The sequence below is a fragment of the Candoia aspera genome, chromosome 2 (genome assembly GCF_035149785.1).
Source record: "Candoia aspera isolate rCanAsp1 chromosome 2, rCanAsp1.hap2, whole genome shotgun sequence".
Classification (NCBI taxonomy): Eukaryota; Metazoa; Chordata; class Lepidosauria; order Squamata; family Boidae; genus Candoia; species Candoia aspera.
Window position 1 is genome coordinate 239,331,256 of NC_086154.1, and position 26,617 is coordinate 239,357,872.

General features: G+C 39.2%; 1 protein-coding gene across 1 annotated transcript in view; it reads left to right on the forward strand.

Annotated features, from left to right (window-relative positions):
* DEPDC1B (DEP domain containing 1B) overlaps nucleotides 1-26,617 on the forward strand; it is a 41,307-nt gene that overhangs the window by 5,430 nt on the left and 9,260 nt on the right. Inside the window, exons 2-9 of the mRNA XM_063295627.1 lie at nucleotides 1,226-1,491; nucleotides 12,997-13,123; nucleotides 13,420-13,547; nucleotides 14,328-14,458; nucleotides 15,497-15,544; nucleotides 16,835-16,975; nucleotides 24,450-24,616; nucleotides 25,296-25,472. Of these exons, the coding sequence (XP_063151697.1) occupies nucleotides 1,226-1,491; nucleotides 12,997-13,123; nucleotides 13,420-13,547; nucleotides 14,328-14,458; nucleotides 15,497-15,544; nucleotides 16,835-16,975; nucleotides 24,450-24,616; nucleotides 25,296-25,472 (1,185 nt within the window). The remainder of the gene's footprint in view (nucleotides 1-1,225; nucleotides 1,492-12,996; nucleotides 13,124-13,419; nucleotides 13,548-14,327; nucleotides 14,459-15,496; nucleotides 15,545-16,834; nucleotides 16,976-24,449; nucleotides 24,617-25,295; nucleotides 25,473-26,617) is intronic.

Below are 26,617 nucleotides of genomic sequence, written 5' to 3' on the forward strand. Positions count from 1 at the left end.
CCCTTACTTGTGCCTCCACGGGTGGAGAGGCTCTTCCCCCTTCCTCTCTGGCACTGGGCTGGGAAGGACCCATCTGTGGTTCTTCTATGATAACACTTGGCATCCGAGGCTCTCTCACGAAATTGAGGGAACAGCGGGCACTTTCCTACTCTGTAGTGTTGAGCCGGGGTTCCATCTCGCACTCGCTGTCCCCGGTCCCCGAGCTCTCCTCCGTCTCAACTTTTCCTTCTTCCACTTTGGCATACAGCGCTGTCCTCTCGGATGACAGTAAAGGCGATGGCTGCTTAGCCCGGGATTTTCCGTATTTAGTCATGGTTCGTCAACTCTCAGCTGATTACTTGCTCAAGAAGAGTTTTCAAAAAGATGGATTCGCAGCTTAATGTCAGCACCTGATCATTAGAGCATTCACACAATCACAGTCAGGAGGCTGGGATTCCTTTAACTGTTTTAATGAAGCATAATGAACAGTACAGAAAGCAAGCTGCGAATAAAGATTTCCTGCTCAAACCTAACTTAAAAACTACATTCCCTTAGTCCCCTTTCCCATGAAACCATGTCACCCCCCTCCCCTCCAGATAGTATTCCTGGAATGTCTCAACCCCGTGTCCTTGATGTCCTCCATAACCATAGTAAACCACTTCACACTCCAACTTCACACTGCCTCCCATCTGGCAACACGGATCCCATTCCTTGGAGAAGGAAATGATGGTAGATGCTCCGATAAGGGTTTTTGTGAAACCTTTGATCAGTGGGATCTGACAGTCACACTGAAATAGAAGGACATCCAAAGGTCTGGCAAGGCAGATTTCTGGTCAAGAAATTTAAGACCTGAACATGGCCATTGAAAAGGTCCTCTCTCTGGCCTCAGTCAAGCACGATTTTAGAACATGCAGTTGTTGTTAAAGGAGTGTGCTTAGATTAAAGAAAATCTTGAAAAATAACCTAAGAAACGATCAGTTATTCATTAGACTTGCTTACAGGGTATAAGATATGAAAACTAATCACTGCATTTTTAATAATTTTTTGCTCTGGGGAATAATAATAATAATAACAATAATAATAATAGAAAAGAGTTTCGGGTATATGGGGAAAAGCCTAAAAGTTTGAATTAGGAAGGCCTACATATACAAGTTAGGCTTCTTCATCCACTCTCTGGTCCTTCTCTAGTGCTGCCCCAACAAGTACTAGCTTGTACTTAGATGAGGCTTTCATATTTTCTTTTCAGTGGAATGAGACCGTTGAGCTCTTTCGAAACGGAATGCCTTTACGGAAACACCGTTCTCACTTCAAAAGCTACGAGTGTTCCTTCACAGCTTCCGAGGCAGTGGAGTGGTTGCACAGACTGCTAAGATGCAACCAGAACTTTAGCCCAGAAGTCACCCGTGCTCAAACGGTCCAGCTCCTGAAAAAGTTCCTGAAGAATCATGTTATTGAAGATATCAAAGGAAGATGGGGCAAGGATGATTTTGAGGATAATGGTAAATTATATAGGTAAATAACGGAATGGATTATTGGGGCGGGGATGTGTGCTGCGTTGTTTTTAAATGACTGTATTTCGAGCTAGTCTTGAATCCTTAGCCTCCAGAAACTGTGATGGAATGTGAGGGTGACCTTGGAGAACAGAGGGAAGGGATGCTGCCAGGGAACGATCAGATAAAAGGAAAGGAAGTGCACGAGAGGGTAACGGTCTAAAGAAGAAACCTAGGAAAGACACCCCCCCCCCCCACCACCACTCAAGTAATAAATAGGGAGAGCGGGAGATTTGTGCTTTCAGACTTGCAAGATTCTGTTAATGTAGCCTTACAATAAAGTAGAATGAGCTCATCTGGTCGTTTTTCCTGTCTGGTTTACCTGGAAGGGCTGACATCAATCTTATAAGTCTGAAAGTACAAATCTCCCGCCCTCCCTATTTATTGCTTGAGTGGTCAGGGTGGGTCTTTCCTAAGTTTCTTCTTTAGACTGTTACCCTCTTGTGCACTTCCTTTCCTTTTATCTTATCGTTCCCTGGGCAGCATCCCTTCCCTCTGTTCTCCAAGGTCACCCTCACATTCCATCACAGAAACAGACAGAAATGGCACGATTCTTGCAGCAAGAGCAATACAGGTAATCCTCAGTTAACAACCGTATTTGGGTCCAGGAACTCCAACGTAAACTGAAAAATCACGTGACTGCACCGACTTATGATGGCAGTTCTGGCAGTTGCTGTTGTTCAGCGAATCGTGCTCAGTCGTTAAGCATAATGTCATGTGACTGCGACTTGTGACTTCCTGCTGGCTTCTCCATTGACTTTGCTTATCAGAAGCCAGCAGTGAAGGTTGGAAATGGCGATCACGTGACCACAGGATGCTGCAATCATTGTAATTGTGCGCCAGTTGCCAAGCGCCCAAATCGTGATTACATAACTTCGGAGATGCTGTGACAGACGGAACTTCAAGGACCAGCCTTAAGTCTCGTTTAGTGCCATCATAACTTTGAACAGTCACTGAATGATTGGTTGTTAAGCGAGGGCTACCTGCATTATTTTTCCAAAACCAACCAGACAATTCTATTCCCACCCTCTATCCCCCAAATTAGGACAGACCCTTTTTTTAAGAACCAAAAAGTAAGCCAGCAAAAGTACATCCCCCCCCCCAAATGCACAGTCAGCACACTACTCCCCCACACCCAGTATCAGAAGCACAGAAGAAAACTGCCTCTGAAACATGCAAAGAAAAACACATCCACACACCCTTTTAACAAACATACCAACCACATTCCCCCTGTGTAGATTATTTCTTTTATCAGCTTTAGCTACCTGGTTGGTATAATGCAAATTACCTGCTGTGCCTACATCCAAAGAATGCACCGAGCCCTTTTGGGGAAAAATGCTGAACAGAATATTACATAAAATCCTGTTGGCATTGCCTGAATTAGACCAACTCCTTCTAAGTTGCCCCACCCAGAACATTGTAAATATATCACCCAAACATCTATACAGTCAGTAAAAACAAGACCTGGAGCTGATTGTAGTTCAGATCACGAACTTCTTCTTGCACAATTTAGGATCAGACTAAAGAGATTAGGGAAGACCCACAGATCAGCTAGATATGAGCTCACTAATATTCCTAAGGAATATGCAGTGGAGGTGAAGAATCGATTTAAGGGACTGGACTTAGTAGATAGGGTCCCGGAAGAACTCTGGACAGAAGTTGGCAGCATTGTTCAGGAGGCGGCAACAAAATACATCCCAAAGAAAGAGAAAACCAAGAAGGCAAAATGGCTGTCTGCTGAGACACTAGAAGTAGCCCAAGAAAGGAGGAAAGCAAAAGGCAACAGTGATAGGGGGAGATATGCCCAATTAAATGCAAAATTCCAGAGGTTAGCCAGAAGAGATAAGGAATTATTTTTAAACAAGCAATGTGTGGAAGTGGAAGAAGACAATAGAATAGGAAGGACAAGAGACCTCTTCCAGAAAATTAGAATCATTGGAGGTAAATTCCAGGCCAAAATGGGTATGATCAAGAACAAAGATGGCAAGGACCTAACAGAAGAAGAAGAGATCAAGAAAAGGTGGCAAGAATATACAGAAGACCTGTATAGGAAGGATAACAATATCGGGGATAGCTTTGACGGTGTGGTCAGTGAGCTAGGCCTTAAGAAGCATTGCAACTAACAAGGCAGCAGGAGACGACGCCATCCCAGCTGAACTGTTCAAAATCTTGCGAGATGATGCTGTCAAGGTAATGCATGCTATATGCCAGCAAATTTGGAGAACATAAGAATGGCCATCAGACTGAAAAAAATCAACTTGTATCCCCATACCAAAAAAGGGAAACACTAAAGAATGTTCAAACTATCGAGCCCTATAGTAGGTCTGATATAAATAATAATAATAATATATCTCCAAAATTCCAGGAGGAAAATAACAGGAAAACCTAGTTCTTTTTATGTGATGTGTGTGATGCAACTGCTCCCCCCAAAATCCCATCTTTCACCCTCAAGACATTGCCTATCCCAATTCTAAACTTACAAAGTATAGGACTTGTACCTTGGCTGGCATATTTTAGCAAGTAGTTAAGTACCTGAATTTTAAAACCTGAATGTATATATTTGAGTACAACAAATACTTTTTGCAATAGGTAGAGCAGTGTTTCTCAACCTTGGCAACTTCAAGCTGTGTGGACTTCAACTCCCAGAATTCTCCTGCCAGCCATGCATCCGAACACTGAAGTTGCTAAAGTTGAGAAACACTGGTGTAGAGCATAAAAGTACCATATGAGATTGACTCATGGGGGCAGGGGGTGTTGTTTATAGTATCACCTTGTTGCACGTTCTCATACTGATGTTCCATGATATCAGCTACTCTGTGGCCCACCTAATCTGACTCGACTTGGGCAGTAGACTAGATTTACTTTATCTAATACTTGAAGGCTCAGAGGTTAGTTATTTATATTTAAGATATAAGCAAATATTAAGGTTAAAAAAATCCTTTACAATAGGAAGTAGAATTTCTTGTAAAGGTCTTTAGACTTTGATCCAGTTTTGACTGTAGCAAAGGTCATTTTTACCTAAAAATAAAGCAAAGGGCAACTGCATTAAAATACCAAAGAGGTTATTCTAGTGTCTTCAGTTAAGCAGTCAAGATATGCTAGTGTTCTCTGGTTCAACAATCACAAATAGACTTATGGGACCTATTAACCACAAAAAAAATGTGATAAGATCTTGATGCTATGAACATGAAGTCCTTGCATTTGAATAGCCTGTCAATGATTAGCTTCAGAATGAAAGAAATAATTTTAAGCTGACATAGTTTAGATGTTTCTCAATCTGTTGGGACATGCCTTAACATTACTTTTGTTACATCTTTTCGAGATGAGCAGGAAGTGAAGACATCCATACCAAAACATTTACCTTGCCATCATAACTTGTCTGGAGGTTTATATACTTACATATTTTTATGTACCGCCACACTCCAAACAACTTGAGGCCCTTTACATATAAAAAAGAACAATAAAACCAGAAAGTAATTTCTTGGGACTTTCAAAAGGTGATCAGGGCATGAGTCACTGTTGCCAAGCCTCTTCCTCAAAGAGGGGCCCCAGCAGGCACAGCTGCTGGGCTGAGTGAAGGCTTTCCTGGATATGGTCCCAACTTGCTGTTCTAGCAATAGCTGTGAGTCCAAGATAACTGCCGAGTTACAGAACAACTCCTTCAGAGGAAATGCAACCCTATCTAAAGTCAGTCAGGATGCTGACAGGTCCAGATAGTTTTGGGATGAACAGCACCACTGCCTTGCCTGTATTAAACCTGAGCTTGTTTTTTCGCATTCAGAACCTGACAGTCTCCAGGCACAGGGTTGGAACCTCTCCTGTGTTTCTGCCTAGACCTCAAATGGTGATGTACCAGTAGATATCAACTACATTTTAATGATACCTCATCTCTATGACCTCCTGCAATGATCTCCTTCCTTTTAAAGAGGGAAGGTTGAAAACTGGGTGGTAGTTGTCCAATATGGTTGGATTGAGAGATGTCTTTCTCAGGAGCAAGCATTCCTTTAAAGCAGTTGGCCTAGTCCCCTCTCTGAAAGAAGCATTTACCACCTCTAAAATCCAAGCAGGCTACACTCACAGTTGCACCTCACTGGACACTGGTCCATGCAGAATCCAAAGATAGAATGTGAGTGACTTATTTTAAAATGTTTAGCAAATATTACACAGCGGCTTTTCAGAAAATCTACTCATCCCTCCCTTCCCAGTAGGGAACAGTCTACCTTAAATAGAGCTGCCAAACAACATATGTGGAGGACCATCTTAATTATTCATATACCCTTGCGGAGATCACAGGTAGTGATGTGTATTGAACTGAACAGGACAAAGGACTAACAATTATGTCCTCCATCTTGAGACCACAAGCCAACTGCTTTTAGGGAAGGACCAGGTCTAATGTGTAGCTTCCTGTACAGGTTGGGCCCAAGATTATCCAAAGCAAAGCCCATGAGTTCCTGCACCTTCCTGAAATCTGCTCCTCCGCACCAGAAGCTGAGATGTTTCAACAGTAGCCTGTATTGAGGTCTGGGAGCAGCAGGGTTGGTAGTACATCAGCAGAATCCCTTACTTGTCCTTACATGCTAACTTCACATACAGGTACTCACAACTGTTGAAACACCCAAACCCCAGAAAGAGAAATCATGGGCTGGGCCGCATCCCAACCTTCAGTTTTGATAATGCAGACCAGATTCACTTGTTCGTCTAATGAGTAAGTGCAGTCTTTTTGCACATGAACCTGGCATTTACCAACATCAGTGTGATAAGCACCCACAAATTGTTTTCCTTGATACCTGTCCTAACAACCAGGAAACACGCTGAGACAAGGAACTGGTCTCTAATGCTTTATTGCTAGTACATAACAGGAATCCTAACAAACTGAAGAAGCGTGGGAAAAACCCAGCCATATAAACCCCAAAGGTTAAGGCGGTCCCGATCTGTGTCTCTTTGAATGGCTACCTAATTCCTCAGTGCTACGCATGCGCTTAACAGTCTGGATGGGAGCCCCCTGCTCGCCATCCTGACTCATGACAGATACCTCCACAAAAACAACAAGGCATTTGATTAGAAATAAGAACTCAGTACCAGATTATCTGACCTTTTCCTGAAACAGCTAACTCAGAGTTTCCTGTTAAACCTTCCTTTGCCCATCGCAATTGCAGTTGGCCCCACCTCCTCTCTTCCCATTCCTGAGCCCCGGGAAAGAAGTAAGCTTTAGGAAGAGTCTGAAAATCACCCTCCTAAAACTGCCATCTTCTTTCCACTCCAGATCTTCCCATCCAAACCAATCCTTACAACTCCATCAACTTCATCTTCTAAGCAGTGTTGCTCCTATCATTTCTACCTCTCACTGACCTAGTGTTACATTCCACACAACTTTCATTTCATCTTCCCACTCCCTTCGTCTTAGCTTCTCTTCCACTTGTTAGGGATTAGCCTGAATCTTCAGATTCAGAAACGGAAGAACTGACTACAGGAGTGTGCCCCTGAAGAAATACAGGGGCAGGCTGAATCAACTGACCCATGGCCTGAGGTAGCCATGGTCCTGAGCCCAGGAATAGGTCACCAACTACAAGAGAAGAGCAAAGAAATTCAAGTGGTTTGCTTAGAAGAAAGAAGCAGGACTCAACAAATTAGTCAAGCTACTAATCAGGGCTCTATATTTAAAAAAAATGACAGCATGACCAGCTCTTTGTGACAATCAATGTTCTGTTCCCCTCTGTGGTTGGGATTTGTATGCTGTCTTGAATTACGTGGCTGAACTATAGATTGGAAACTGAGAACTCTTGGATAATCTCTGTACAGGTGACTTGTTTCTGTGAACTCTTGGAAAAGTACGTTTTGGGGGCCCCGTTCTCTATGCCGAGGGGTTTAAGTCTGCAATGTGCTTTGCGTTATTACGTTAAGATTTATGACTGCAATGAACATCGTTTCTTATCAGAAGCTGGCTGTGTGTCTAACTGGTAGCACCAATTGATTCCTACCTCCCGTTAGAGAAGTTTATTCACTTAACTACAGTTATTGAAATGGAGCAATTGCAAGCTGAAAAGGAACAACTGAAAGCACCACTTCTCCATTTGACCAGGCAAGCTACACAGAATTTATCAGTGCCTTTGGCACCACATCATAAATGCCCTGTTGTAGTGCCCGAAAAATTTGGTGGGACACTTGACCAGGTTCCAACCTTTCTGATCCAATACAGTTTGCACACACTCATCCTGCAGCTTTTCACGCAAATCAGTTAAAAGTTTTGTTTTGTTATCAGCCTACTCTTTGGCTTGCTGGTGAAATGGGCTACTCTCCTGCTGTTTCAACTTTGCTGTTTAACTATGAGTTTATTAAGTATTTCAGGTTGTTGTTTGAGGACCCAACTAGATTAGCAATGGAAAACTGACACATTAGAGAGCTACAAGAGGGAAGCTGGTCAGTAGTTGATTATATAAGCAATTTCAGGTTCCTGGCACAAGACCAAAAATGGAGTGAGGGAGCTCTGATGAACCAGTTCTAGGATGGACACACAGTTGGGATCTGAATGAGTTGGCCAGAGTAGAATGCCCTTCTCTACAATATTGATCCACTGGTGCCTGGATATTGATGCCCATGCAAATGGGCAGAATTTGATCCCATTTATCTCTGGAAGAAAATACTAAGTACAGGCATGCAGGACCATGTTTATATTGCGGGAGGCTGGGCCCCATATGTCCAGCCAAGATATCAAACTCCAACATGCTCAGAAATGGGCTGCATTCAGTCCAGAAGGGCTTCTTGATTGGGGAACTATGGTCACTTAGCTAGCTGCAATCCCAATTAGAAAGCCTAGCTGGCACTTGATCTTGCCTATTATCATTTGTCCCTCCTCATGCCATGATTGATTCTGGAGCTCCCAGTAATTTCATGAGCGTGACATCTGTAGAGGCCTATAGAATTCGGAGACATGCCATACAGCGTTCTGTGTCCATAGAAACAATTGATGGGAGATCTCTGCTATTTGAACTGGCTACTGACCTAGTCAAGTTGGGGTTAGAAAGGAATGTAAAGCAACTGAAATTCTACCTGGCCTCTGACCTTAATTTTCCAATGATTCTGGGCATTGCCTGACTTTGTAACCATGACCATCAAATCATCTAGTCAAAAGGAATTAATATGTTTCAACTCACCCATCTGTGAGAAGCACTCCCCAGCAGAAGTAAAAAAAAATAGAGTAAAACCAGTCTTCCAGCAAAATATATGGACTTCAGTGATGTCTTCAGTGAACATGAAGCTGATCACCTACAACCACATTGCCCCTATGACTGAACCTATTGACATGGTCCCTGGAGCCCAGATTCCAGTGGGGCAGATCTCCCTCCTTTCAGAAACTGAACTTGCAGCTCTGCAAACAAACAAACCTCAGAAGGGTTAATTTGTCCCTCCACTTCATCTATAGCTGCTTCCATTATATTTGTCAAGAAAACATCAGGAGCACTGAGGCTCTGCAATGATTACTTGGCTCTCAACTAGATTACAATCCAAAATCAGTACCCTCTGCCTTCTTAGAACTTCTGGGGCATCTATGGAAGGCCTGAAGTTTTACAAAACTCAATCTCAGAGGGACTCATACAACTTGATATGAAACTGAGAGGGCAACTAATGGAAAGCTGCCTTTCAAACCTGATATGGCCGTTTTGAATATATTGTGATGTCATTTGGTTTACGCAACTCTGCTGCAATATTCCAGTACTTGATGGGTGACATTTTTCAGGATTTTTCAAACCAGTCTGTCATAACCTATTTAGATGACATCTTGATTTATTCACACTCCCTTCAGCATCATGAATACCATGTAATTGCTGCTTTGCAGTGCCTCAGAGAACATCATCTGTATACTACTCATGAAAAATGCAACTTTGAAGTCAATGCTATTGATTTCCTAGGACATTGCATCTCTACGAATAAGGTCCAGATGGACCCAGCCAAAGTAAAAGTTATCCTAGTCTGGCAACTGCCAAAGTGGGTCAAACCTATGCAGAAACTAATGGATTTCATAAACTATTACTACACCTTCATTCCAAACTATTACTACACCTTCATTCCAAATTTAACCAAGCTGTGATGGAAATGTACCCCATTCAGATAGAATATCCTATCCAGTAAGGTTTCAGAAAAAATAAAAATATTTGTCCACTTAGCCCATCCTCCAACATACTGACCCTACTCAACCATTTGTAGCTGAAACTGACATTTCTGACATCACAGTATGAACTATTTTGCTACAGGAAAAACATGAGAAAGTTAAAATCCGTCAGAACAGTTCCATTCTATCTGGAACAAGGAACTCTTGGTTATTAAGGTAGACTTTGAAACTTGGAGGCAGTTGCTGGAAATTGCTCAGTGTTCTGTGAAAGTTCAGACCAACCATCATAACTATGAGGGGGAGAGAGTGAGGTTGAAAGTGCCCTCTACACTTGGGAAAGGCAGTGCTGAAAATGCAGACTGGAGTGCTGCAACTGGGTAGAAACGCTTCCCCCCCTCTTCAAGGCTAGGCTTAGCTGTCCACTCCTCCCCTCCCCCAAGATGTAAAAGTTTTACAGTCCTGGAAACATGATAGGGGAAGTGCTCAATTCCCCCCAGTCTTCTGAGAGAAGGAGACTGGCCAACATAGACTCACCCCAGAGGCATCCATGCCAATATCCCAGCTAATCAACTGGCCATTCCCAGCTATTTGACTGGCATAACAACTGGCTAGTTTAGCCACACCCTAGCTTTTTCAAGAATGCGTCATGTCCATACCCAACCAAGTCAGCACACTGTTGAAAGAATTTCTTCCCTATGGTTTGTTCCTTGCTCAGGTCAAACACCAGATCTTGTAGTTTAGAGTTCAAAGCTTATTTAGTACACAAGGCAAGAGTATGAATGCGGCTGGCTCCATGCCAGGGGCTCAACACCTTATATAGCCAGGTACAGTCAACTAATTTGTGCATGTCTAGTTTTAAAGTTCTCAAATTCTAATTTTCCTAATATGGTTCAGCCCAATTTCGTACTTTCTGATTGGTATACCTTATCTCTGTTGCCAGTATCCTAACAATTACTTCTCATTCCTCCCTTATCTGTCTATGTGACACTCCCGCTTCTCTTTAATGGTGGGTTGGCTTTCCCTTCTAAAATGGCATTAGTTCAACTTTCTAATAACTACTTTCTAACAACACCTTACCCCACCCACAACCTCAGTCTCAAAAGGGGGGTTTGGGTGAGTGGGAGAACAGGAGACAAGAAAGTAGGAAGTGACATTTCGGACAAGTGCAACAGCTTCAGGCAAGTAAAAGGGCTCATGGTCAACTGCTGAAATCACAAGCCATGGTAAACTTGGCTTGATCCCTGCTTGGAGTTTGGCTTGGGTGTTTAATAATAACATTGCTTAAAAGCAGAGCTTGGAGCTTAGCAGCAAATTTGTTTTGCAGCTGTGTTTATGAAAGAAGCTAAGGGGTTGAGCTTTTGTAGGGACTATATGCCATTTCAAGAACTTTTAATTACTATGGAGACTCCGCCCCAAAGACTTGTTTATCTGGCTAAACCAACTCAGAAGGGCTAGGAGGGTAGAGTTAACCCTTCATATTGTTGGGGACCATGTGTGGTAAGTAAAGCACTGGATAAAGTTTTCATCTAAGTCAGTGTTTCTCAAACTTGGCAACTTTAAGATGTGTAGACTTCAACTCCCAGAATTCCCCAGCCAGCAATGTTAAAGTTGTCAAGTTTGAGAAACATTGATCTAAACTGTAATGTGTCCAGTCATCGCAAAAGAACCCCTTAAAATAACCTGGAATACCTTTAAACAACTTGGAAGCCGAATCAACGCTAAATCACTCTTTCCCAGTTCAATTTTACAGTGTTATCATGACTTTGTTGGCTGAAATTCTTCTGTGCAATGGTAAAAATGCAGCTGCAGCTAAAACATCATAATTGGTTAAAAAACAATGGATCTTATTCAGTAATGACATATTCCTTACTGTGATGCAACATTTATGGAATAATTTCAGGTTCATGATTAGACTGTTCGGACTCATAGATGATCCTAAACTTGGTATTACTTCCTTTGGCTGGTACCTTGCCATGATTTAGAAATTCATGAAAAATAAGCCTGTCATGGCTACTAACCATGATAGTAATCTAGCATCAAGGGCAATCCACTAGATTAAGATTATGCTTATGTACTTCTTGTGGAGACCCAGGAGCATCTGGTTGAACATTGGGAGAGGACCATTTATAAAATTATTTGATCTAATCTAACACTGTTCTTACATTCCTGTGATAGACGGTTAATTTATTACTGCCCATGCATGACCAAAAAAAAAAAAAAAGGTTGCCAGAAAATACATCATCCAATGATTTGTAGCAGTGAATAAACTGAAACATTTGTACAATTTTATAATCACAATCAACAGCTTGCATAAAACAATGTAAAATAAAACAAAATACAGTAGATAACATTGTCAGGTTTCATCATTTGTTTCCTAGTACCACAGGCTATAAAACAAAATTTGTAAACTTTGAAAATAACATTCTCATTAGAATTTGTGAGAATTGAGATACAAATTTATCTGTTCTCCCAAGAAACATTTAAAATTGGGCTTATAGTAGAAGAAGCAAAATATAAAATTGTCAGTATAAGAGCACATGAACTATGGTTTTAGTTGCTTCCAAATGACAGGGGTAAAACTCTGAAAAGGGATATCTTTCTTCCAATAAGACTGAAGGCAGAGTATTGAAACAAAGGTGAAAATCCTGCAATATTTTGCAATATCAAGTTTATCTAGTTTTTTTTAAACTTTATTGAGATTTCAAAATGCAATTAAAATACAACGTACAGAAAAGCTTGAGTAAAGAACAAAAAGAAAAAAGAAACTAAAAAAGTGCAAGAATAGCTAAGAAAAGATACAAAGAAAGTCACTTCTGACCTTCAACACAGATATCAATGCATATTATGATACCTTAGTTCCTTACTCTTAACTAAACCTTAACAAACATTTCTATTGAAAAATAACAATTTAATCATCAAAACCCAAAATCAAGACTTCATTTTTTTCAGTTATAAGCAAATAGTCCAGAAGCGTAGTTTCTCTTATCAATGCTGTCCATTTTGCCATCTGTGCCAACTCCACTAATTTCACCATCCAAAGTTTATCTAGTTATAAAGATATTTAGCTTGGATAAAAGCTTTGCTTTGGTTTCCTTCAAAGCAAAAAGATTTCTTAGCATTATTGTGTTATAAATTGATATCATTGTTTGCTGTCCTATAACCTCTTTAGCTTTGGGGTAGCCCAAAGATTTGAAAGCCGTGTATTAATCTGTGTAGATAAACCACAGTTGTGTAGTTTTGACTCCAAAGTTGTCTTCCAACTTAGAGGAAGGTTATCTAGTAGCATCAAGGAGGCTAGATACTCAGGGCAGAATGCCAGTGATCCTATGATGGTTTTAATAGGCTGTTTTCACATTTTAGGTTTCCTCCTTTCTCACCATTAAAACCATACCCTAAGCGATCTCCTTTCCGAAAAGAAATTGTGAAATTCCCAAACTTTGAAAGAGTTACTTTCCAAGAGCACATCCCAGTGAAACCTATCATATTGGTAAGATGTCTTCCCATACTTTAATGTGCAACGCATCGTTTGAGTTACTTTGATATATACTACATATATGATATTATGTCAAGATTATCAACTTTTCTGCCTTCTTGTTTGGAAAGATACCAAGAAAAATTAAAAATGGTGGATTTATGGAACTTATTTCATTAATTCGAATTGGACTTAGTTGTGACTCTTTCCATAGATTTGGTTAAATATATTGCTGAGGAAGCAATGTTATCGTGAAAGGTCGAAATTACAGATTAACAATAATTAGGGCTTTTCTCCTCATGCTGTCACAGAATTCTGAAATGTGGTTCAAACGCCACAGCATAGCTATTGGAGAAGTACCAACATGCAAACTCATACATCGTCGACAATTAACAGAGGCAAATCTAGAAGACATATGGAAGTCCAAGACATTGTCATAGTAAGCATATTGCATGAGTTGTTCTTTTACAAACTGAACTACTGCAATTGGTATTAGTGGTTTGGTCCTGAAATTAAAAAATAAAATACTTAAAAATCCCTGGTAGCTGTTCAAAAAAATCCATAATCAACAATGGGCAAATCTGTAAATTGGTTTCTGTGTCTCTTCACAATTTCTTTATTGTCTCCAGCAGATGATCGACAATGCCAACCCTGATTAAAGTCCTGTTTTATTAAAAAGATTGCTTCTAATCCATCCACAATGTACACTATCGGAAAACTGACTACCATTAGTTTAGTGAGACATTTTGTTACAGCAATTAAGCAAAGAACTAGTCTGGAATGTAGTTTCAGACATTTTCCTATCCTTTGGGCATTTTGTTTTGTAAATCATATGTGCCAAACTGTATCACCAAGGAGCTGGATGGGCATGTTATTAAACACTGAAGAGAAGGTAGTGTAATTCTTCAGCCTGCCCCTTCCTTTTCATTTTTGATAAAAGTATTTTAGATTAAAGAAGCACTATCATGTGTAATTTGGTTTGTGTCTGAAATATAAGTCTTTGAGTTTATAAATGGCTTTTTTGTTTTAAAACAGCTACCGTTTTTACTAATGAAGCCTTGAAGGTGGTTTTATTATGCACACAAAGAAACATATATTCATGCATACATATGTATGTAATCCAGTGACAATTTGAGCTATTTAATTATAATTTATCATTCTTTTTCCAGATAACTGCTACTAGTCTTAAGTAAATCTGTTTGCTTTATGTCCTTTACAGCTTGCAAAAAACTTTAGGTTTGGATTCTTTGAATGATATTCTGGACACTAAACTTGTAAATCCAAAGGACATTATTCAGAATGTGTATAATGTCAACAAAAAAGGAATGGTCATTTTAGAAGATAAATCAAGTAAGTGGAACTTGTTTAATATGTTACAGTTTTGCTGAAATCTATTCAGAAAATAAATATATCCTGATCACTAACCTGCTCATTCAGTGGCAATAAAGTTCTGGGACAGATCTGTCTAAAGAAGTAAAAAGGAAACTTGTGATAATTTGATTCCCTGTGAAATCTAGGGAACGTTTTGAACCTTTGATAAATTCCAATTACTTTTTGCTGTCTTTCCTTGTTCATACATAATGCTCCCAAACTCAAACTCATCCTGGACAGAGCACAACACACCTATTTGGGAATGGGAGACAAAACTCTGTAATCACTCTGTTTCTATATCTGAAGTAGATTCCTTTCAAGTGGAAATGAATATGTGTTGTCCCTTTAGGCTCCTTCTGTCCCTAGTGTTCTTCAGTAGATGCGTAAACCTGCTAGGAGGGATCATCAGGAGATCTGCAACCAGGTCCTCTCAAGAACTAACTTTCCATAACACCTTCAGAAGGTGGTATGGCTCCCATGAAAGCCCAATTAGAGAGAAATTGGCTGGATGAGGGATAATAAATTGAAACTGAACCCTTTGAGTGTTGTATGAGCTAACTTTCTGCAAGTATGTTTCACTGCATTGTGCACTATTGAAATTATAGGCAGCATCCTTAACAAAACTGAATATCAATTTTAGTTGTGCTTTTTAAAAAGTTCTTTACTACATAGAGATCATCTCTATGCACAGAGAAACAGAATACTTATTATTCTATTAGAGAATCATGTGGGTTATTGTTTTGTATTGCAGTTACTGATACTGTTTTGGTACACTAAAATCATTTCCGTCAATGCCTATGTGAAGTCATCCTTAGCTGACATGTGAGCAGCAGCCTATAAAGACTCACACAGTTCACTTTATAGCTAAGAACGAAAGGGGAGAGGTATTACTCTTACTGTGGAAAGAAGCATACAATCATTGAATAAATACCTGCAGTTGTAATTTAAAGCCCATTTTCTCTGCTCTCTTTAATAAGTATTAATATGTTTAACCACTTCTAAAATTCTTTAATGCAGCGGAGGTTCCTCACTGGGTTCTATCAGCAATGAAATGCTTAGCAAACTGTAAGTATGTCTTATTTCAGATTGGTATGCTGCTTTTTAAACTTATGCTTTCCCATTGACTTCAGTGAAGCGGAAATCCCCTGTTCTTTTCTTTTTTAATAGATTGACTTTGACTAGGATGAATCTGCTTTCCAGCATAGAATTTTTCCAATAATAACATGATAGTTTCTGCAACATAGTTGGGATGAAATCAATCTGCAACACAGAGTCTCTCATTCTCATCACCCTTTGCTCCAAAGCTGCAGGTTTTTTTGAGTGGAATATCTTCCGAGGAGAGTTCTCAGTGGGATTAATACTCTCTTGACTCTCCCTGAGCCCCAGATACTAGGGCCAGTCCTCTTACAAATTCTCATTTGTCCTTCGATATTGAAGGTTACTGAGGAGGAACCAAGCTGAACTTTCTAAAAGTTGTTAATAGAAATGAAGGAGAAATTTCCTTTTATATCATTTACAGATTATAATGCTAAAAGGCCCCGTTAAACGTGATCTCTTCAGGTATAGAAAGTGTCAAGTTGGATGGCCTACCTTTTTTTATTGGTATTGCTACTTTCCCATAAGCCAAATTAGAGTACAGTATGCCTCAGTTCTTGAAGGAAAGCTGACCCTTTCATTCAATGTCTTACCTAACATCACATATAGGGGCAATTTGGATTTGGTGATAAAGAGAATACAATATTTTTAGGTTCTTCGGAATGGCTATATCACACATAGAGGATATACTAGAAGAAAAAGTGACTGAAGAATGTGTGTTTGTGAGTTGCTTTGTGGTATAGTTGCAGGTAATTTGAGTATATTGTTCATAGTTGTAGTCATTCCCTACTATTAGAAAGCCCTTTCAATTGTTTATCCTGGTTATTTTTTTGTGTTAAAGATAATCCCTTTTAAACCAGGGATAACCTAACTGGAGGAGCAGGGAGATGAGGGTTATGCTTCTGGAGTGCTTTCAAACAGATATTTCCCTGGGTATATGCTGAAGTGGTTTGGCTGAATGAGAAATATGTGCTGCACATGTTTAAACCACCAATTTGTTTAGGAAGTTAAAAATTATCTTGAAATTACTGAAGTTTAGGAATAGGCATGTGGTGGTTGAAAGATAAGTTTTTGGAAGGACACTAGATGAAGTCCTTTGTTAACTGTTGAATTCCTTGCTTGTTGAATATATTTCATTCCTATAAGCTACGTGACAGCATTACCATTATGACTAGAAACGTAATGAGTGCTGTTTCTGCAGCCTGCACAATTCAACCAGGATTTTTCCCACTCTACTTCCTCCTTTTCCATTCTTTTTAGGGCCCAGATGTCCAGATCTGAAACAGCCTACCTATTCAGGTTTTGAAAGGGATGTCTTTAGAACCATAGCAGACTATTATGCACACATGAAGGAGCCTCTTCTCACTTTCCAGTTCTTTGATGTTTTCGTCAGTGTGCTAGGTAAGTTACCTTTAAAACTGGTGTCTATCAGGCTGAGCCCACAACGCTTGTGCTGCAAAACTTGAGCAGTGTCCTTCAGCATCTTTCCTTCTAGAGCTTGATATTTTGAGAACCATTGTTGTTAAACCTCTTAACAGGACCGCTAAAAATTATACCTTTTTAATTTGAACATTCAGGTTGCCCAGCTGAGACATTAGAATCCTTCTTTAGGAAGGCAAACTTGCTAAAGGCAGTCTTCAGCAATGCAAATAGCCTTGAGCCAGTTTATTCAGATATTTGCCTGGAACGGCGTTGGAGGAAGGCTTGAAGTGAGTCTGGCCAGACTGGGGTAAGAGCCCATATTAGGGATTACCTCATGGTGGTAAGGACAACGAAATGTCAATATTTCCCCACCCTTATTATATCTAAAAGGGACGCGGTGGCGCTGCGGGTTAAACCGCTGAGCTGTCGATCGGAAGGTCGGCGGTTCGAAACCGCGCGGCGGGGTGAGCTCCCGTTGCTCGTCCCAGCTCCTGCTCACCAAGCAGTTCGAAAACATGCAAATGTGAGTAGATTAATTGGTACCGCTTCGGCGGGAAGGTAACGGCGTTCCGTGAGTCATGCTGGCCACATGACCCGGAAGTCAACGCCGGCTCCAAGGCTTAGAAACGGAGATGAGCACCGCCCCCTAGAGTCGGACACGACTGGACTTTACGTCAAGGGAAACCTTTACCTTTACCTTATTATATCTGCTGTTTAGAGTGACCTGGTCCCTACTTGGTAGGGAGAGCCCCTTGAAACATATGGTGGGCCTCTGTGAGGATTATTTAGGTTATCTGATGGAAAAAGTCGCTCAGATTTGTTCCACCTTGGACTCTTGACTGGGCAGGGCAGGTTGAGGTGGCTGGGGCATGGTTTGGTGGTATGATCTGGGATGAGTTTGGTCTGATGATACCTGAGGAATTGGACAGGGTTCTCTGTGCTGTCAACTTGGCACTGATTTACTAGATCTGGGTCCTTCTTGGCTCGTGGAAGCGGCCAGGGAGGTGACCTGCAGTTAGGTTCATGCTGTAGTGTCAGCCTCTTTGACTGAGGGAATGGTTCCCCCAGCTTTGAAAAAGGCAGTGGTCCACCCCCTCCTTAAGAGGTTCTCCTTGCTCCCAGTGGTTTCTGGGGAAGGTAATTGAGAAGGTAGTTGATCTGCAGCTGATGAGAACCCTGGAGGAAACAGATTATCTAGTTCCGTTTCAGTGAGGTTTCAGGCTGGGATTTAGCACTGAGACAACTTTGGTCATGCTTGTAGATGACCTATGGCGGAGTCGGGATGGTGGCAGTACATCCATTGTTGTGCTTTTTGGTGGCTTTCGATGCCATCAAACATGGTGTCCTTCTGAGCTGGCTTCACTTCATGGATTGGGGATTGGGGCTCCATTTTACGGTGGTTCTCTTCCTTTCTCCAGGGCCAGTTCCAGTTGGTGTTGGTTGGGGGAGGAGAGATCATTCCCTGGGCCTCTCCTTTGTGGAATGCCACCCAGTTCTATTCTCTTTCCCCTCCTTTTCAACATCTACAGGAACCCTCTTGAGTGTCTCCCATAGTATCTGACCAGCCAATCTGATCTGGCAGCATTGGCACGCTCTGGATTCCTTCGATTAAACAATGCCATCTATTGGGACCCCAGAAGCACACCTTCACCCAGGCCTTTGGCGAGGGTGATTGAAGCCCCTTTTTTCTTTGTACCCATCCTGTTTTGTCATTTCTGCCATATTTATTCTTTTTTGTTGTCATTCCCATTGTTTTCTTGTTTTTAAATGTTTTTAATAATTTGTAAACTGTCCAGAGTCTCTGGGAGTTGGGTGGCATATAAATTTAAAATAATAATAACATTATTATTATTATTATTATTGCTACTACTACTATTGCACAGAGAAAAGAAATTCAATTTTCTGTATTTTAAATCCAGGCTATTACTGATTTATTTTAGCACATTTATTACATGTCTATAAACAGCTTGGAATTTCAAAATGTAGAGCAACATAAAACTATTGCTCTCTGGTTTAAAGAAAATTAAGAGTTAGCCTTTGAGATTCCATATTAAAATTGTATGTGTGTGTGTGTGTATTTTATGCAAGTGCTCTCTCTCTCATACAATCAAATATTTTGTTAACCAGACATTTGAGCAAGAAATATACACATCCTATATTAACCAAGCCATATTCACATAAAATACATTTCAGAAATTTTGGGTTACTTTAGTATGATTTCATATATTTATTATTCCTCACCCTTTTCCCCCAAGGCAAAATAAAAACAGGTAATAATAAAATATACAAAAGGCAAACAAACAAATGTCAGAATAATTAGTTCAAAACAATTCTATTCACACCAAAGACAGTAACAGCAATACCATAATGCATAACACCTCAAACATCTTCCTTGATTGTTCTGATTAATCCTATAAGTAGCAAATTTAAGTTCAGGAAGTATGTTGATCTTGAAAAAGATGACAACTTTTTGTACAACTTCCACTAAAGCAAACTTTGGGTGATAAATGTTATGCAAAGCTCAGAAAGGAAACAAGAAATCATAAACCAAAGAAATTAAAGGCATGATATAAGAAAAGAAAAGGAATCATAGCAAAAATTACTTTTTACCAATAACGTTCGCTACTCCTCTCTAGACCTTTCTATTCCACCACATCTATATCCTACTTCATACATTGCCTTTTATGCTTTAAATCTTCATCTCTTTTTCTTTGAGAACCTCAACAATTCCATCCCAACAAAAGTTTTTCAGTCTTTCCCTTCCTTTTGGCCTAAGTGGTACATGCAGTGTATTGACACACATTCAAGAGATCTGTGTATTGACACTAACAGCATACTTATGTGCACACACAAATACGCTGTGTTCAGTTGTGCTGTTGAAGTATGAGCAAAGCAGTTGTTGTCATCATGGAAATGGCTGTTATTTAATTATCACAATTCCCCATCCCACCTTTCCATGGGAGATTTTGTCCTAAATATTACCTTGAAAGATCCATGTGATAGATGTTGGAAACAAAGATGCTATTGTTAGATGTATTGATAAATATACAGTATTTCAATAACTGGTTGATAATTATTAGTCTTGAAAACATTGCTAGTATCTGCAAATGTAGGTTATGTAGGTGGTAATTAAATTGCAGATAATATATTCAGAATGACAAAAAAACATGCTTTGTTGTCCTCCTTATTTCTGTTTCCAGTTGCAGAATTATTAGCCATTCTAATTTATCCCTATAAATGAACAGTAATCTAGGGATCTTGTTCCATGCAGCACTTGCTTTTCCCTTTCGCCATGTTCTAAATTGATTTCCCATCACTTTAACACCAGTGCAGAAGTCAAGTCTGGCATAACTTGGATTTTACTATCCTGTTACTCACAACGCATGCAGTTTCTACCGGTTACAGTGGTACTTAAAAGTTGATGAACCTTTTTGAATTTTTCTGCATAAAAATTTTTCTGCACAAATATGACCTAAAACATCATCCGTTCTCCACACAAGTCCTAAAACTGGATAAAGGGAACCCAATTAAACAAATGAGTCAAAAACATTATACTTATTCATTGATTTATTGAGGAAAATGATCCAAAGCTACATATTTGTGTGTGGCAAGCATGTGAACTTTTGCTTTCAGTCCCTGGCATGCCCCTGTTGGGCAGAATAACTGCGACTAAACATTTCCGATAACCGTTGATCAGTCCTACACATTGGCTTGGAGGAATTTTAGCCCATTCCTCCTGACAGAACAGCTTCAACTCAGGGACATCGTTGGGCTTCCCCACATGAACTGCCCAGTTCAGGTCTTTCCACATTTCTATAGGGTTAAGGTTAGAACTTTGACTTGACCATTCCAAAACATTAACTTTCTTCCACTTTAACTATTCTTCAGTCATATGTCTTGTGTCTTTTGGCTTGTTGTCTTGCTGTGTGACCTACTTTCTCTTGAACTTCACTTCATGGACAGATACCCTGACATTTTCTTGTAGAATGTTCTGGTACAATTCAGAATACATAGTTCCATCAGTGATGGCAAGCTGTCCTGCCCAGAGGCAACAAAGCAGGCCCAAACCATGATCCTGCCACCACCATGTTTCACAAGTGGGATAAGGTTCTTATGCTGGAATGCAGTGTTTGCCTTTTGCCAAATGTAACAATTTCCATTCTGATAGTGGACTGGTGAAGTCCAAACTCTTTGGAAATATTTTTGTAACCTTTTCCATTGTGGTGAGCATCAACAACTCTTTTTTGGAGATCCTCAGAAATGTCCTTTGTTCAAGCCATGACACACTTCCACATACCTGTATTGTGAAGATCAGACTTTGATAGTAAATACCCAGAATTCTATTTTTTAAATAAGGCAGGACCTCCCACACTCACCGCTAATTATCATCCCATTGATTGAAACACCTGACTCTAATTTCTCCCTCAAGTAAACTGATATTCCTAGAGGTTCACATACTTTTGCCAGGCACAAGTATCCAAATATTGAAAATTCAAAAGGGTTCACAAACTTTTAAACATCACTTTATGCAGATGGTTGGGGCAACCATTCATAATGTGGAACAGGGTACCCCAAAGCCTATTTTTCCTGCCTGAGAAGTGATGTAAGATCTTTAATTTATATAGCAGTGATGTCACATGTTGCAGCATGTAAGGTGTAACCATAGATTACACCATAAAAGCAGTAACCATTAAGCTATAAGAACAAAAATATGCTTTATTGTAAAAAAGATTATATGTTCACTTGGATACTGATTATAATATTAGTGCCTTATTATGTTAGGATTTTTGTTTCCCATATAATCCATAATTATATGTTATAAACTATAATTATAAGCCATAAAATAAAGCAAGGATTTTACTGGTTGCTAGAAGTGTACTGCTTTATGTATTAATTCAGGATTATGGAGTATTTTACTGAAAGCTTTGAGAAGCTTGGTTATAAAGCTAAATGATACTTGTAGAACAGAATGTTAAGCATACTTACTTACTTACTTATTTCTCAAATTTGTGCTACTGCCCATCTCCCCCCAATACTGATACTGAAGCTAGATACTGAAGCAAGTATCTTCTGAGTATCTTGGAAATTCTTTGGTAACACAATTTTCAAAACATTCTGCAGAATTTTTTTTGTAGTCCTCTAAATATTAGTATTATATGTACACATTTTTAGGCTCTTGGCAGCCAACTTTATGAAGAGCAAGGTTCTCATGAAGTCTTCTTTAACAAGATTTATTTATTAAAAATGAAAGAGATTGGGATACAGTACTGAAATGTCAACAACTGAATTACTGTACATTCATTTTAGAACCCAATTTATCTTTCAGCTTGTTAGGGCAGATACTTCTTCAATTTCTTTCTAAAGCCCCTTCTAAATAAGCATGTGGTCTTCTGTTTCCTTGACCACCAAGGAATGTGTAAGTATCTATGAATGTTTTCCCAACCAGCTCTAGTATCCTTTATCAGGAACATATTATTACAAATATTTTATATCTTCACAATGCTTCTAAAGTAAGAATTACTTACTTAAATATTCTTCTGATGGAATTTGGCTTGGTGTATGTAGGTGAAATGCCATTTATTTAATAAACATGCATGATGCTCAATCACAAAGTAACTAGGTAGCTTACATATAAAGAAATAACAAAATAGAACATACAAAAGCCACAATGTAATAATAACAGTAAAAATAATAACCTACAGGTCATGGAGAAAAGCAGAATACAAAACTCATAACAGGCAAGATAAAACTCCTGTTCCAGGGCATATTGTAAGAACCAAGTTTGTAAAGATTTTAAAAACCCAGCAGGGTTGGGGCATATGGACATCAAGGGAATGTTCTCCCTAAGGCAGGTGTGGCCAGGAGAAAGCTCTCTAATGAGATGGCGAGCAGAGCTGCTACCTCCACCTGGCTTCTACCACACAGACTCATGTTCAATCCCCCTCCACTGCTGGTGTTAATAAACTTGGTTTATTGTTATCTTAGGACTAGTTGTGTTGAAAGCTAACCTGTCCTTACTCATGACATAACCTGTTACAATAGACAGGGTTTCAGCTAGTTTTCAAAGCATAGTTAAGAAGATACCCAATTTCCAAAAATCTTAGATAGTGAAAATACATATTTAAATGGTAAACCAAAGCTGAGAAGGGAATGGTGGGGAAAGAAAAGGACCAGTGAATCTGGCCTGGAATTTTAATGATGGAGAAGTATTGGGCAACATTGAGCTGCTTTCTTGAGGCAGCTTTCTAAAGTTGTGAGCTTGAAGTTATATGAAGTTCAGCATAATGGTTTTAATTCACAGATAATTTTATGATATTTCTTTGATGATAAGCTGTAACATGGTTTGTTTGCTTTTGAAGTTTTGTATTGTTGAATACAGATACTGTGGTTTATTCAGAGAACAAAGGTTAATCAAACCATGGTTTAGTACAGATGTGAACCAGATCAGTAACTTTCATACAAATGCAGAGTTCCACATGGAAGATGAATCCCCCAGTTATTTCAGTGGTACAGCCATTCTATATAGACAACTTACACATATATGATCATCTAGGGATACGCATAAAGTACTGTAGGTAACTTTTTTTAAATTGGAACATAACAGTCCACCTTGAAGTGTACTTTCAGAACAGTTGACTTGGCTATGTTTCCTTGTAACTAAACTCAAAATCACTTCTGTGGTGTTTCAACCTCAAAACAAAATTCTCTGAATGAACATTTCCTGTTCTGTTTCAAGTTTAGAACATTTGAAATAATCTAACCTGAAGTTGGAACAGCCCATTTCACTGCTGTTTTCTATGATGCGGTTGTTCAAAATGACCAAGTTTTGTTCTGAGATCAGCAAGTTTTGTTTCCAGCTGAGAATATTCAGTGTAGCGGTTCTAAACTCAAGATATTTTGTATAATTATATATATAATTGTATATGTATATGTATATTCTGTTTTATGATGTTTCATAAATATAAAAGAAACCCACATTTATAGCTGTTTTTAATATTTGCATGAAGAACTTCCAAATGAGTCTGGAGATGATGATGACTAAGTGGAAGACTGCTAGAATTATCCACATCAGCAAGCAAGCATGTTCAACTCCCTCACTTTCTGAGTATCTATAGGAACTGGATAATCTCAGAATCCTGCAACTAATTGGAGGACAGAATGGATTTCTGTTCTGTTCCTCTTCAAATTATCAGAAATTAATTTATTTACAACGTTGCTTTGTAAGCGCAATAAACAATTCCCCAAAGAAAGATTAGCAGACACACCTCAAATGTTTTTGGTGATTAAAACAGCTCAGCTTGAATCTTTTAATGCTGAGTACGTACTATTCTATTATAGCTTGTATTTGGAATGTCAAAAAATGAATTAACAATATGAAGGACAAACTAAACTTCTCACTTTCCAAGGAAGTCAACACTGATGTATAGCCTTTTAAAATCATGTTTTGATCCAGGAATCCTGCAGGAAAAGAAGCTAGCCACGGAAGCCTTGCAGATTTGTTGTCTTCTCCTGCCACCAGCAAATCGTCAAAAGCTACAGTTGCTGATGACTCTGATGTCTAAGATCCAGTCAGATAAAGATCTTCCACCTCTTTCAGATACACTTGCAACAAGAGCAATGGTGTGTGTCTGCCCGAAATAGAAATATGCTATGAAAACATTTTGGAATTGATTTAGGGAAGAGTTTTCTTAGTTACAAAATAATGACTTGTTCTAGAAACAAGCAGTATTCTGTGCAATAGAAGGTGTGGCTTATCATAGTCTCTTTAAGTTAAATTCCCAGGCTGAATTTCCCTGCTAAAGCAGATGCAAGTTAGCAGCCACAGTTCTTCCCACCTATTTCCCATCACAGTCCTTTCATATTTTTGTATTGCCTGCTGTGCAGCAAGCCTAGTTTTCTATATATTTACAGCAGCTAGCTGAGTGGGTGAGAGAATCAAAAGAAGTTTGGAAAGGGAGTCGAATGGAAGGGAAAAGATGTGAATTTTCTTGTCCTTTGTTAGGTATTCCATCCATAGGTTGATCCCATCTGAATGTGTATGTCTGAATCAGTGGGCTACAAGAATTGATGCTGACCGTTGTGGTAGCAGGTCTTCAACAGCACCAGAGAAATTTATAAATACTTCAAATAAATCATTGGGTTGGGAGGAATCTTGAAAGTCTCATACCCTCTGGCTCAATGCAAGATCTGCAGAGCAAGATGCAGCAACAACCTCCTTGACTTATGGGATAATAATAAATAACAAATTCAGTATATGGTGTGAGATCTGATATCATTGATTTCCTCTTCTCTGTTACAGATGGTTCAAACCTTTTCTCACTGCATTCTTTGTTCCAAGGATGAAGTGGACTTGGATGAACTATTAGCAGCTAAATTGGTATCATTCATGATGGACAATTGTCATGAGATCTTAAATGTTCCTTCTGCCTTAAAAGCTGCAGTTGAGGAACATATAGCACATCTTAAAAGAGTCCAGGTGAGGCCTATAGGGTTGAATTTTCTTCTCTTGTATATGATTTCTTTACTACATTCTGAAAACCAACCTAAATAAGCAGATTAAAGTTTTCTTTGCAGAATTGCTATTATACTTCCTTAAGTTGACAAAGCATTATTTATTGAAACTTTTACCCTTCCTCCATATACTCAACCTTCTCCCACATACCTCTTAGTTGGCAGGATGCAGACAATTATGTTGGTTAGGAAGGTAGCCTCTAAATTATAGATCCTAGCTCACATAGAAGAGCTTTAGCATCATAGGGTAAAACAGGGCTTTGGTTACACTTGTGGCATACTATCCAAAGATATGTTAAAACTGACTGGTACTATCTTTATTGTTAGGAGGTTACATGTTGCATGTGGCATCAATATAGCTAAAGCTTAGTTTATACCTTCTCTGTTTTACTAAAAATGGTTATATGAAAGCCTTGATTGACCAAAGCAGTGATGAGTAGTCAATAACTGTGGGCCCATTATGGGGACAACCACAATGTGTTTCCATAACAATTGTGGAAAATTTTGATGAACTGTAAGAAAAATAAATTATAAACCACATGACTGAACAAATGAAATAAATGAAATAAGATAGTTATGCTGTGTGTCTGTGACACCAAGAGAAAAGGGAAGAATGTAATAGCTTTGAATGAAGAAGGGTTGAATCTTCTGGAGTTTGTGAAGATTTGCAAGGAAATGAAGGTGTGGTTTAATTATGATTGAAAGGGCTAAAATGTAGGTAAAAATATGAATTGATGTAAACTAGGTTGTTGTATGTGAGTTTCGAAGTAGGAAGCCATAGGTTGGTCATAGTTCCATGTCATACTACAGTGAACCATGATAATGAAAGAACTAGATACACGTTTTGGGGAAATTGTGCAATATTCTGAATGAATGTGAATGGATTATTGTCCTAGTTGATATAGATGGTTGGGTGAGAACGCAAGAGATTACAGAAAAACAGGATGGCCATTCAGAAACCCAAGAAAAAATGAGAATGGTGACAGTTCGATGAGTATCTGTTTAAGGGAAACAACTTTGTTTCAGGTATATAGCATAAGCAATACTTTATTCATAGGTACGCATGGCACAGAAATGATTATAATTCTAAAAGTAAAATATGGAGATGAT